This window comes from Cyprinus carpio, chromosome A4 (assembly GCF_018340385.1).
Source record: "Cyprinus carpio isolate SPL01 chromosome A4, ASM1834038v1, whole genome shotgun sequence".
Classification (NCBI taxonomy): domain Eukaryota; kingdom Metazoa; phylum Chordata; class Actinopteri; order Cypriniformes; family Cyprinidae; genus Cyprinus; species Cyprinus carpio.
Window position 1 is genome coordinate 4,225,370 of NC_056575.1, and position 10,656 is coordinate 4,236,025.

The 10,656-nt window shown below is 39.3% G+C and overlaps 1 protein-coding gene and 1 long non-coding RNA gene across 5 annotated transcripts; both read right to left on the reverse strand.

Moving 5' to 3' along the window:
* Window positions 1-9: 9 nt before the first annotated feature.
* On the reverse strand, window positions 10-1,850 carry LOC109060303 (ADP-ribosylation factor-like protein 1). 2 transcript variants are annotated; one of them, XM_042748094.1, is made up of 6 exons: window positions 1,693-1,850; window positions 1,198-1,335; window positions 1,030-1,111; window positions 833-944; window positions 527-705; window positions 10-442 (listed from the first exon to the last, which is right to left on the reverse strand). In XM_042748094.1, the coding sequence occupies exons 1-6, from the start codon at window positions 1,694-1,696 to the stop codon at window positions 412-414; spliced, it is 546 nt and encodes a 181-aa protein (XP_042604028.1). In that variant the 5' UTR covers window positions 1,697-1,850; the 3' UTR covers window positions 10-411. The 2 variants fall into 2 exon arrangements, with proteins under 2 accessions (XP_042604028.1, XP_042604022.1); XM_042748088.1 differs by lacking the exon at window positions 1,693-1,850 and adding an exon at window positions 1,633-1,673.
* Window positions 1,851-2,963: 1,113 nt separating this feature from the next.
* LOC109060306 lies at window positions 2,964-10,648 on the reverse strand. 3 transcript variants are annotated; one of them, XR_006157698.1, is made up of 6 exons: window positions 10,137-10,648; window positions 9,630-9,714; window positions 7,447-9,453; window positions 6,930-7,014; window positions 3,870-3,955; window positions 2,964-3,701 (listed from the first exon to the last, which is right to left on the reverse strand). It is a non-coding gene; the product is annotated as an uncharacterized LOC109060306 (long non-coding RNA). The 3 variants fall into 3 exon arrangements; XR_006157700.1 differs by lacking the exon at window positions 3,870-3,955; XR_006157699.1 differs by lacking the exons at window positions 2,964-3,701; window positions 3,870-3,955 and adding an exon at window positions 6,706-6,752.
* Between the last annotated feature and the right edge of the window lie 8 nt (window positions 10,649-10,656).

The window sequence follows — 10,656 nt, forward strand, 5'->3', positions numbered from 1 at the left end:
GCCATTTGATGTTATTGGTGATTCAATACATGTTGACCGCATATTTATTTCACAGGAGTGCACGCCCCTGTACTTGTGCAAATATAAATATGCCATTACAAAGTCAAAGCATACAAATGACAGTTAGTCATAAATAGCTACCCACAAAATACTAAACTGAGCTGCAATGATTATTCCGAATCAGGCTAAATGTAAAAAAAAAACACCTCTGAAATCACAAATGTAGTGGATACGGTTGACCAAAAACACAAGCGTCGGTAGAGAGTTCATTCAATGCCGCTCAACGTCTCTGTACTACATGGGAAAACAGGACGGCCTTCACACAACAGGAAGAATGCAGTCACTGGTCCAAAGGACACCCAATAAGAAGTCTCTGAAGTTCCTATTTACAAGATGTCTCAGCGAGTGCATTTACTGCCGGCTCTTCAGTGACTCAACCAACCTGAAATACAGAGGAACAGCGGGGTATTAATAAACACAACGCAAAGGATTTGTAGTTAAATTCTCCAAAAAGTAAACCTCTCACCATTCCATTGCCTCATCCAGGCCTGTGCCTTTAGTAGCAGACGTCTTGAAGATCTGCCACTTCCTATCTTTGAGCGCAGGTAAGCCGAGAGAGTTAGCCACTTCGGTGGGCGTCATGGCCTGCTCCATGTCCTGCTTGTTTGCAAACACCACCAGAATGGCTTTCTTCAGCTCCTCCTCCTGAAAGACAAGACGCATGACTTTATTGGCATCTTTTGTTCCATGAGGAGCCTTTGACATCCATAGAACATTTCCATTCCACAAAGGTGCTTGCAACGCAGCATAACAATAGAAAGTTACATCTCACCTCCAACATGGCCACCAGCTCAGATTTGGAGATGCCCATCCGATCACGGTCACTGCTGTCCACGACGTAAATCACTGCGTCTGTGTTGGAGTAATAACACCGCCAGTACGGCCTGTGGAGGAGGAAGATAAGACTTTCAGCTTGGCTTCTTTCTTTTTTTAATCTGTATAATACAAATCAAACTGAAAACATCTTGCCTGATACTCGTCTGTCCACCGAGGTCCCACACTTGAAACTTTAAGTTCTTGTAAGTCACAGTCTCCACATTAAAACCAATTGCTGTGTTTAAAAAAAAAAAATAGAAAATTAGTTCACGCTGCATCTCGTGCATAAAGTTGTTGATATAAATCTTCATAAACACGTACTAGGAATAGTGGTGACCACTTCTCCCACTTGAAGTCTGTATAATATGGTGGTTTTTCCAGCTCCATCCAAGCCTAAAATGAGGATTCTCATTTCTCTGGTGCCAAACAGGCCTGAGAAGAGGCTGGAAAAGAAGCCCCCTGGCAAAAGATAAGGATTATATGAGATTGCAGAACAAAATATTAAAGAGAAACATGAACTAAAGCAATTTTACAGCAGAATCATACTAAATGCAAAACACATATTGAAATTGCACTCAAACACATTCAAATAAACCACTATAATAACAGTAAAACATGTTTTAAAATTGAGCTTTTCAATAACAGTTATATTTTAATCTGCTATGCTAACAAACAGACTAGCATCTCCAGTCGAACCACTGCGTGATGAACAAACTTCACTTTGTAAGCACACCGAAAAGCGTTCGTATTGATTACATTTAAAAATTAGCTGTCCCTCATATCCAACAAAATACATCTGAATGCACTCAGACCTACCCATGGTGGATGAAGTACTTTAGTAGCGCAGTCTGTCGGATGGCAGGTCCGTGGAAACACTTCCGTACTCGAGCTACTGAATGACGTGTCACACGCACACGTGAAAGAGACTGTCGATCCACCGTGCGCACATTCGACACTCAATTAATCGAATCAGCTGCTGTCTGTTTAAAAAATAATCTCGAAATCACTTTTATCATTAAATCGTTTACAATAGTTTTCAAAATATAAATATATTATCTAAATATTTAGCATGTTTTTTTTTTTACACACACACACACACACACACACACACACACACACACACACAGATCTATAAATAAGGGGAAAATATGCATTGCTAGTGTTCTTCCGATTTGTTAAAGTAATCTATATATATATATATATATATATATATATATATATATATATATATATATATATATATATATATATGGGGAATTGTGTCAGTTAAAAAACTGCGGCTATAACCAAATATTCAAAGCAGAAAAAGGCTGATTTAAATCTGTCTGGCATTCTTTTTTTAAAACAAAAAAGAATGACAGACAGAATTTACCTATTTTAAAATTTAACATGGAACATTTGGAACATGGAATTAACACTAAAGAGATTGATAGACAGAACTATAACTCCTATTAACTACAAATTTTACATTGTTCATAAGCTCCCACAGATTGAACAGACAGCTAATTAAATATTCATCTGCCACAGCCAATCACCATCACGGTGTAATGCACAGCAGTCAGTGTTATACAAGGTGTGTTCAACTTCACTCAGTGGCTGTACAAACTGACTGACATCTGATTTAAAGCAATACATGTTAAAAAAAAATTCCACCCTGAGACAGCAAACTCATTTAAGCAGTGTAATTCACAAAAATCACCACAGGAGATTTTGGGCACAACCCATGTAAGTTCATTAGACTCGATTTGCAGTAGTGCCATTCATAAAACAATGATTGTATCGCAGGCTCAGTTGATAATGTTTCTCCTTCATACATGGGAGTCTTGGTTCAAATCCCACAGTTGTTAAAGTCATCATTTCATCATTTACAGCCAAGCTCTCAATAAAAACCCATTAAATATTCATCAACTCCAGTGGCCCAGGTGATAAACTGTGTTTTAATCATGGTATGTAGAGTTCAGATTGTTCTCATTACATCCCACAAGGTCACTCAAACGTGTGAGAGCTCTGATGGGCAAGTGGATAAACACTTGCTCTTTGAGTACAACATGGTGATGGAGACTTGAGTTCAGATCAAACTGTGGATAATCATATTTACAGGATAGTTTATTATAAAATCACAGGTCACATACAGGTTGACAGTAAAATAAAAGTTCCTGCACAGGCTGAGACATGAGATCTGTGGCTCACAGATAAAAGAGCTGTCTCATGGTGTCAGAGGTTGTTGGTTCAATCCCAGCTGGAACAAACTGATGTTAATGTTTCTTTTCATTTAAAACAAAGATCTCAACTTAATACCATCTGAACCACAACTTAACACACCAGCCTTAGTGACTCAGTTCATAAAGTGTTGTGGTTTATTTAAGAAGATCTGAGTTTGAATCCCATTATTGCTTATGTTAACTTGTTGGCCTTATATCAAACAAAGTGCCCCAATGCCGTCACCCAACATGAGAGCCACAGTGGCACTACTGGCTAAACAATGTCCATGTCGTTCAAGGCTATGATTGAAGCATGGGTTCAAGTCTCACTTCAGCATTTCAAATGACACACACAATTGAAAGCTTTAGCTAGTTTATTGTGGAATTACAAGTTAACAGTGAAATATAAGTTCCTTTACGTGTTCAGACAAGAGATCTGTGGCTCGCAGGTAAGAGCGCTGCCTCATGGTTCAGAGGTTGCTGGTTCGATCCCAGCCAGGTCTCTGCGATACGAGTGAATGGAGGAGTGTGTGTGAAGGCGCGCCTGAAGAAGGGGGATATCAGTACGGTCTCCCCCTGGAGCTTCCAGCACTGTGACCCGCAGCGGTTATACTTTTGCACACACTGAAAAAAATAAATAAAGCTGCATAAAAATTCTCATCCCGCGTCCCTTCCCCAGCTACTTAGGTTCCCATCATTTGCTTTTCAAAGGGAAGGCCCTTCAGAAAGTAAATGATGGTAACCTACATGTTTAGTGCACAACAAAACAAAAACAGAAGTTAGAAGTCTCACCTGTCCACGAGCGGATGTCCATCATTACAGTGAAAGTCTGTCCACACGTCCCAGAGCTCTGCTTCTGTTCAAATACATCCCTTATTCTGTAGGAGAAAGAGAGAGATAAACACAGACATTACTTTATATTGTACATCTAAACCATCAGAATTTAAGAGTTAGTATAAATAATAGTAGATAGAAATATAGGCGTGTAAACAACTGCCTTAGCTGTCAAATAGCAAGTAGTCTATTTAAACAAGATTTTAGGTTATAAAAATCCAACAACAACACATTAAACAATCCACGCGTGTTTGTGTTTTAGTGTCCGCGTGGAGACACATTAAAAACAACACATGAAATTAATCATAACATAAATCATAACATCACATAAAACTGACAGCGGTGCACAGCTACAACATAACAGAAGAAATAATGACACATCAAAACTGAAATACTTGGCTATTAATGTAAATAACGACTTAAGTGCAAAGAGTAAGTACTTAATTGTTTAGTGCGAGAAAAAAGCACTGCATGTGTGGAGTTACTTACAGTGTCTCTCGATTCCTGCACTTTATCACAGCGGGGGTCGGATTTGTTTGTTTCTGTGCTGGAATAGATGCTGTTTAGTGATATTAAAAACACTGTCACTGATCTGTCATCTGCAGGATCTGTATTTTAAACGGTCTGCACATGTTGTCACAACAAGCGTCATTCTGTCACTCATCCGAAGCGCACAGACTGAACGTGAAGCCGCTTCCGCCGCCTACTGGAGCGGAAGAACAACTGCACTTCAGTTTCACTCACGAGCAGACTCGAAGTCATCTGCAACAGATCTATCAGCTTTCATCAATTAAAACGACAAGGTGGACAGACTTAGATTTAAATTTCATGTATTTTAAGACAAATCTAATACTTTGTCACAACCAGCAGATAAACATGTATCTGTCAGTTTATCTAAATGCACCTGATCAGCTCTCAGTCGATGAGGTTAAACTGATTAAATGTTGTGTTGAACTCAAAAGCACACACATAAACTACAGAACAAAAGGAATGGATGTGTACCATGTTTGTTCACAGTTAAACAGTGATTGTTGTGTGTTGTCTCTGTGTTTTTTGCAGACTGAAGCAGTATTTATTTTAATGCTTGATTGGTTTTGGGGAACTGAAATGTATTCTCCAGCTCCCCCTTGAGAAGCATTGCTTCCCAATCCACATCCTGCTCCGAGTCTCTGTCTGAAGCTCTGGATGGAGGAGGAGGGCGACAGTGAGCAGGCAGATATATTCACTACCCGGATGTGTGTAAGAACAGGTGTAAAGTGAGTCTGTCTGATCCACACAGAACAAACTCTGGTCAGAGTGACTGAACACTCATGCACTTATAGCAAAGATTGGCAGGTTATCTGAACAAATGCTAATTAAACCCTGTATCAAAATAACAGCTGACAGACTAATATTATGACTAAACATCGAAATGTTTTTACTTATTTTTAATTAGAACAGACACATGCATGAGATGAGATCAGTATGTCAGCACTCAGCACCACCTTGTGGACAACACGTGCATCTGTAATTATCTGTAAAACTGCAGTATGAACAGTGCTGTCTGATCCTGCTCCTGCTGAGCCACTTTCCTGAGTGAAAACACCTGAAGCAGCTAATCAAGGTCTTTAGGACCACTAGAAACTTCCAGGCAAGTTTGTTGGACCCTGTGTTTCTTATTAAAACAAATAATAATAATAACAAAATTAACAAATGATGCTATTAACATGTTGTGTGTTTGTTTATCTACTTGATTTTGACATTTGATGGATCAATAAGGTTTTTAAAGATAATTATGATTGTTTGTAGATTTGATAATGACTGATTTGTTAATGCACTGATCTTGTAGTCCTGAGTTCAAATCATGTAAAACAAAGTCAAAACCTCAATAAAACCCTGATGTCACAAACGCTGTGGCGCTGAGGATAATCGCTTGCGTTCAAACACGAGCATCTTGGTTCAAACTCTGCAATCTACAGTTTTTCATAACATCATTAAAAGCCCTCAATAAAAGTCTCTCCAAAACTCCCTTCAGCTCCACAGACTGAGTAGTTCAGATGACTGAGTGCTGTGTTTTAATCGTGGAGACCTGAGTTCAAATCCCACCATTGCTTATTAAATTGTTAATGATGCTGTTGCTAAACTAAACATCAAAAACTAGGAAAATGCCACAAACTCAGTGAAGGAGAATTTCTCTATTATTTGCCAATGTCTGGGTTCAGATCCCAGAAATACTGTTGTTCTTCATTAGTTCAGACAAAGTTCTTAATAAAACCTCATCCAGAACACCTAACAGCTCCAGAGATTCAGTGGCTCAGCAGATAAAGCACTGGACTTTCATCTAAGAGAGCTGAGTTCAAATCTCACTACTGTACATTTCATATTGTTGTTGTTACATTCAACAAAGTGCCACAAAAGCTGTGTCCACTTGTGAAAACCACAATGGGTTAGTGGTTAAGCACATGTTGTTGGTTGATGAAGTTGGAATTGAGGCATGGGTTCAAATCCCAGCTTGGTGTGTGTTCAGATAACTGATGCCTCACGGTTCAGAGGTTGCTGGTTCAAACCCAGCCAGATGTGACTGAAGGGTAAGGATGATTTGAAAATGACTCAGCCAGAGCTTTAACTGGTTTATTGTAAAAATCACATGCAGGTGAACAGTGAAATATAAGTTCCTTCACAAGTTTAAGCAAGAGATCTGTGGCTCGCAGGTAAGAGCGCTGCCTCACGGTTCAGAGGTTGCTGGTTCGATCCCAGCCAGATCTCCGCGATACGAGTGAGTGTTGTGTGAATGAAGGGATGGGGACGATTTGTGGGTCCCCCCCCCGAGCTCCGGCACAATGTCCAGCAGGGGTTATACTTCTTGACAGAAAAAAAATAAAAATTTTAGCTGTATAAATTTTCCGCTCCGCTGTCCCTTCCCCACCTGTTTAGGTTACCATCATTTGCTTTCCAGAGGAGTGACCCTCCAAAAAGAAGATGATGGTAACCTACATGTTTAGTACACAACAAAACAAAAACACAAGTTAGAAGTCTCACCTGTCCACGAGCGGATGTCCATCATTACAGTGAAAGTCTGTGCACACGTCCAGAGCTCTGCTTCTGTTCAAACACATCCCTTAATCTGTAGAGAAAGAAGTTGTTTTATGTATTACATGTAAACCATCAGAATTTAAGAGTTAGTATAAATAATAGTACATAAAAACATAGGCGTGTAAACAACTGCCTTAATACATAGCTGTCAAATAGCAAGTAGTCTATTTAAACAAGATTTTAGGTTAAAAAACAACAACACATGAACAAATCCATGCATGACTGTGGTGCTTTAGTGTCTGCGTGGAGACACATTAAAAACAACACATGAAATTCATCATAACATAAATCATAACATCACATAAAACTGCCAGCGGAGCACAGCTACAACATATCAGAGGAAATAATGACACATCAAAACTGAAATACTTGGCTATTAAAGTAAATAACGATTTAAGTGTAAAGAGTAAGTGCTTCAATGTTTAGTGCGAGAGAAGAGCGCTGCATGTTTGGATTTACTTACAGTGACTCTCCATTCCTGCACTTTATCACAGCGGGGGTCGGTTTGGTTTGTTTCTGTGCTGGAATAGATGCTGTTTATTGATATTAAAAACACTGTCACTGAGCTGTCATCTGCAGGATCTGTATTTTAAACGGTCTGCACATGTTGTCACAACAAGCGTCATTCTGTCACTCATCGGAAGCGCTCAGACTGAACGTGAAGCCGCTTCCGCCGCCTACTGGAGCGGAAGAACAACTGCACTTCAGTTTCACTCACGAGCAGACTCAAAGTCATCTGCAACAGATCTATCAGCATTCATCAATTAAAACGACAAAGTGGACAGTGTTAGATTTACATTTCATGTATTTTAAGACAAATCTAATACTTTGTCACAACCAGCAGATAAACATGTATCTGTCAGTTTATCTAAATGCACCTGAGCAGCTCTCAGTCGATGAGGTTAAACTGATTAAATGTTGTGTTGAACTCAAAAGCACACACATAAACTACAGAACAAAAGGAATGGATGTGTACCATGTTTGTTCACAGTTAAACAGTGATTGTTGTGTGTTGTCTCTGTTGTCTATGTTTTTTGCTTATTTTTAATAATTAATAGAACAGACACATGCATGAGATCAGATCAGCACTCAGCACCACTTTGTGGACAACACGTGTATCTGCAATTATCTGTAAAACTGCATTATGAACAGCGCTGTCTGATCCTGCTCCTGCTGAACCGCTTTCCTGAGTTTAGCTCCACACTGATTGAAAACACCTGAAGCAGCTAATCGAGGTGTTTAGGATCACTAGAGACTTCCAGGCAAGTTTGTTGGACCCTATGTTTCTTATTAAAATAAATAATAATAATTAAAAATTAACAAATGATGCTATTTACATTTTGTGTGTTTGTTTATCTACTTGATTTTGACATTTGATGAATCAATAAAGTTCTTGAAGATAATTATGATTGTTTGTACATTTAAATCTGAATGATTTGTTAATACATTGATCTTGTAGTCCTGAGTTCAAGTCATGTAAAACAAAGTCAAAATCTCAATAAAACCCTGATGTCACAAACGCTGTGGCGCCGAGGATAATCGCTTGCCTTCAAACACGAGCATCTTGGTTCAAACTCTGCAATTTACAGTTTTTCATAACATCATTAAAAGCCCTCAATAAAAGTCTCTCCAAAACTACCTTCAGCTCCACAGACTGAGTAGCTCAGATGACTGCGTGCTGTGTTTTAATCGTGGAGACCTGAGTTCAAATCCCACCATTGCTTATTAAATTGTTAATGATGCTGTTGCTAAACTAAACATCAAAAACTAGGAAAATGCAACAAACTCAGTGAAGGAGAATTTCTCTACTATTTGCCAACGTCTGGGTTCAAATCCCAGAAATACTGTTGTTCTTCATTAGTTCAGACATAGTTCTTAATAAAACCTCATCCAGAACACCAAACAGCTCCAGAGATTCAGTGGCTCAGCAGATAAAGCACTGGACTTTCATCTAAGAGAGCGGAGTTCAAATCTCACTACTGTACATTTCATATTGTTGTTGTTACATTCAACAAAGTGCCACAAAAGCTATGTCCACTTGTGAAAACCACAATGGGTTAGTGGTTAAGCACATGTTGTTGGCTGATGAAGTTGGAATTGAGGCATGGGTTCAAATCCCAGCTTGGTGTGTGTTCAGATAACTGATGCCTCACGGTTCAGAGGTTGCTGGTTCAAACCCGGCCCGATGTGAGTGAAGGGTAAGGATGATTTGAAAAATGACTCTGCCAAAGCTTTAACTGGTTTATTGTAAAAATCACATACAGGCTAACAGTGAAATATAAGTTCCTTCACAAGTTTAAGCAAGAGATCTGTGGCTCACAGGTAAGAGTGCTGCCTCACGGTTCAGAGGTTGCTGGTTCGATCCCAGCCAGATCTCCGCGATATGAGTGAGTGTTGTGTGAATGAAGGGATGGGGACGATTTGGGTCCCCCCCGAGCCCTCGGCACCATGTCCAGCAGGGGTTATACTTCTTGACAGAAAAAGATAAAAATTTTAGCTGTATAAATTTTCAGCTCCGCCGTCCCTTCCCCACCTGTTTAGGTTACCATCATTTGCTTTCCAGAGGGGTGACCCTCCAAAAAGAAAACGATGGTAACCTACATGTTTAGTACACAACAAAACAAAAACACAAGTTAGAAGTCTCACCTGTCCACGAGCGGATGTCCATCATTACGGTGAAAGTCTGTCCACACATCCAGAGCTCTGCTTCTGTTCAAACACATCCCTTAATCTGTAGAGAAAGACATTACTTTATATAGTACATCTAAACCATCAGAATTTAAGAGTTAGTATAAATAATAGTACATAAAAACATAGGCGTGTAAACAACTGCCTTAGCTGTCAAATAGCAAGTAGTCTATTTAAACAAGATTTTAGGTTAAAAAACAACAACACATGAACAAATCCACGCGTGTGTGTGCTTTAGTGTCCGCGTGGAGACACATTAAAAACAACACATGAAATTCATCATAACATAAATCATAACATCACATAAAACTGCCAGCGGAGCACAGCTACAACATATCAGAGGAAATAATGACACATCAAAACTGAAATACTTGGCTATTAAAGTAAATAACGACTGAAGTGTAAAGAGTAAGTACTTTAATGTTTAGTGCGAGAGAAGAGCGCTGCATGTGTGGAGTTACTTACAGTGTCTCTCGATTCCTGCACTTTATCGCAGCGGGTGTCGGTTTTGTTTGTTTATGTGCTGGAATATATGCTGTTTAGTGATATTAAAAACACTGTCACTGAGCTGTCATCTGCAGGATCTGTATTTTAAACGGTCTGCACATGTTGTCACAACAAGCGTCATTCTGTCACTCATCGGAAGCGCTCAGACTGAACGTGAAGCCGCTTCCGCCGCCTACTGGAGCGGAAGAACAACTGCACTTCAGTTTCACTCACGAGCAGACTCAAAGTCATCTGCAACAGATCTATCAGCATTCATAAATTAAAACGACAAGGTGGACAGTCTTAGATTTAAATTCCATGTATTTTAAGACAAATCTAATACTTTGTCACAACCAGCAGAGAAACATGGATCTGTCAGTTTATCTAAATGCACCTGAGCAGCTCTCAGTCGATGAGGTTAAACTGATTAAATGTTGTGTTGAACTCAAAAGCACACACATAAACTACAGAACAAAAGGAATGGATGTGTACCATGTTT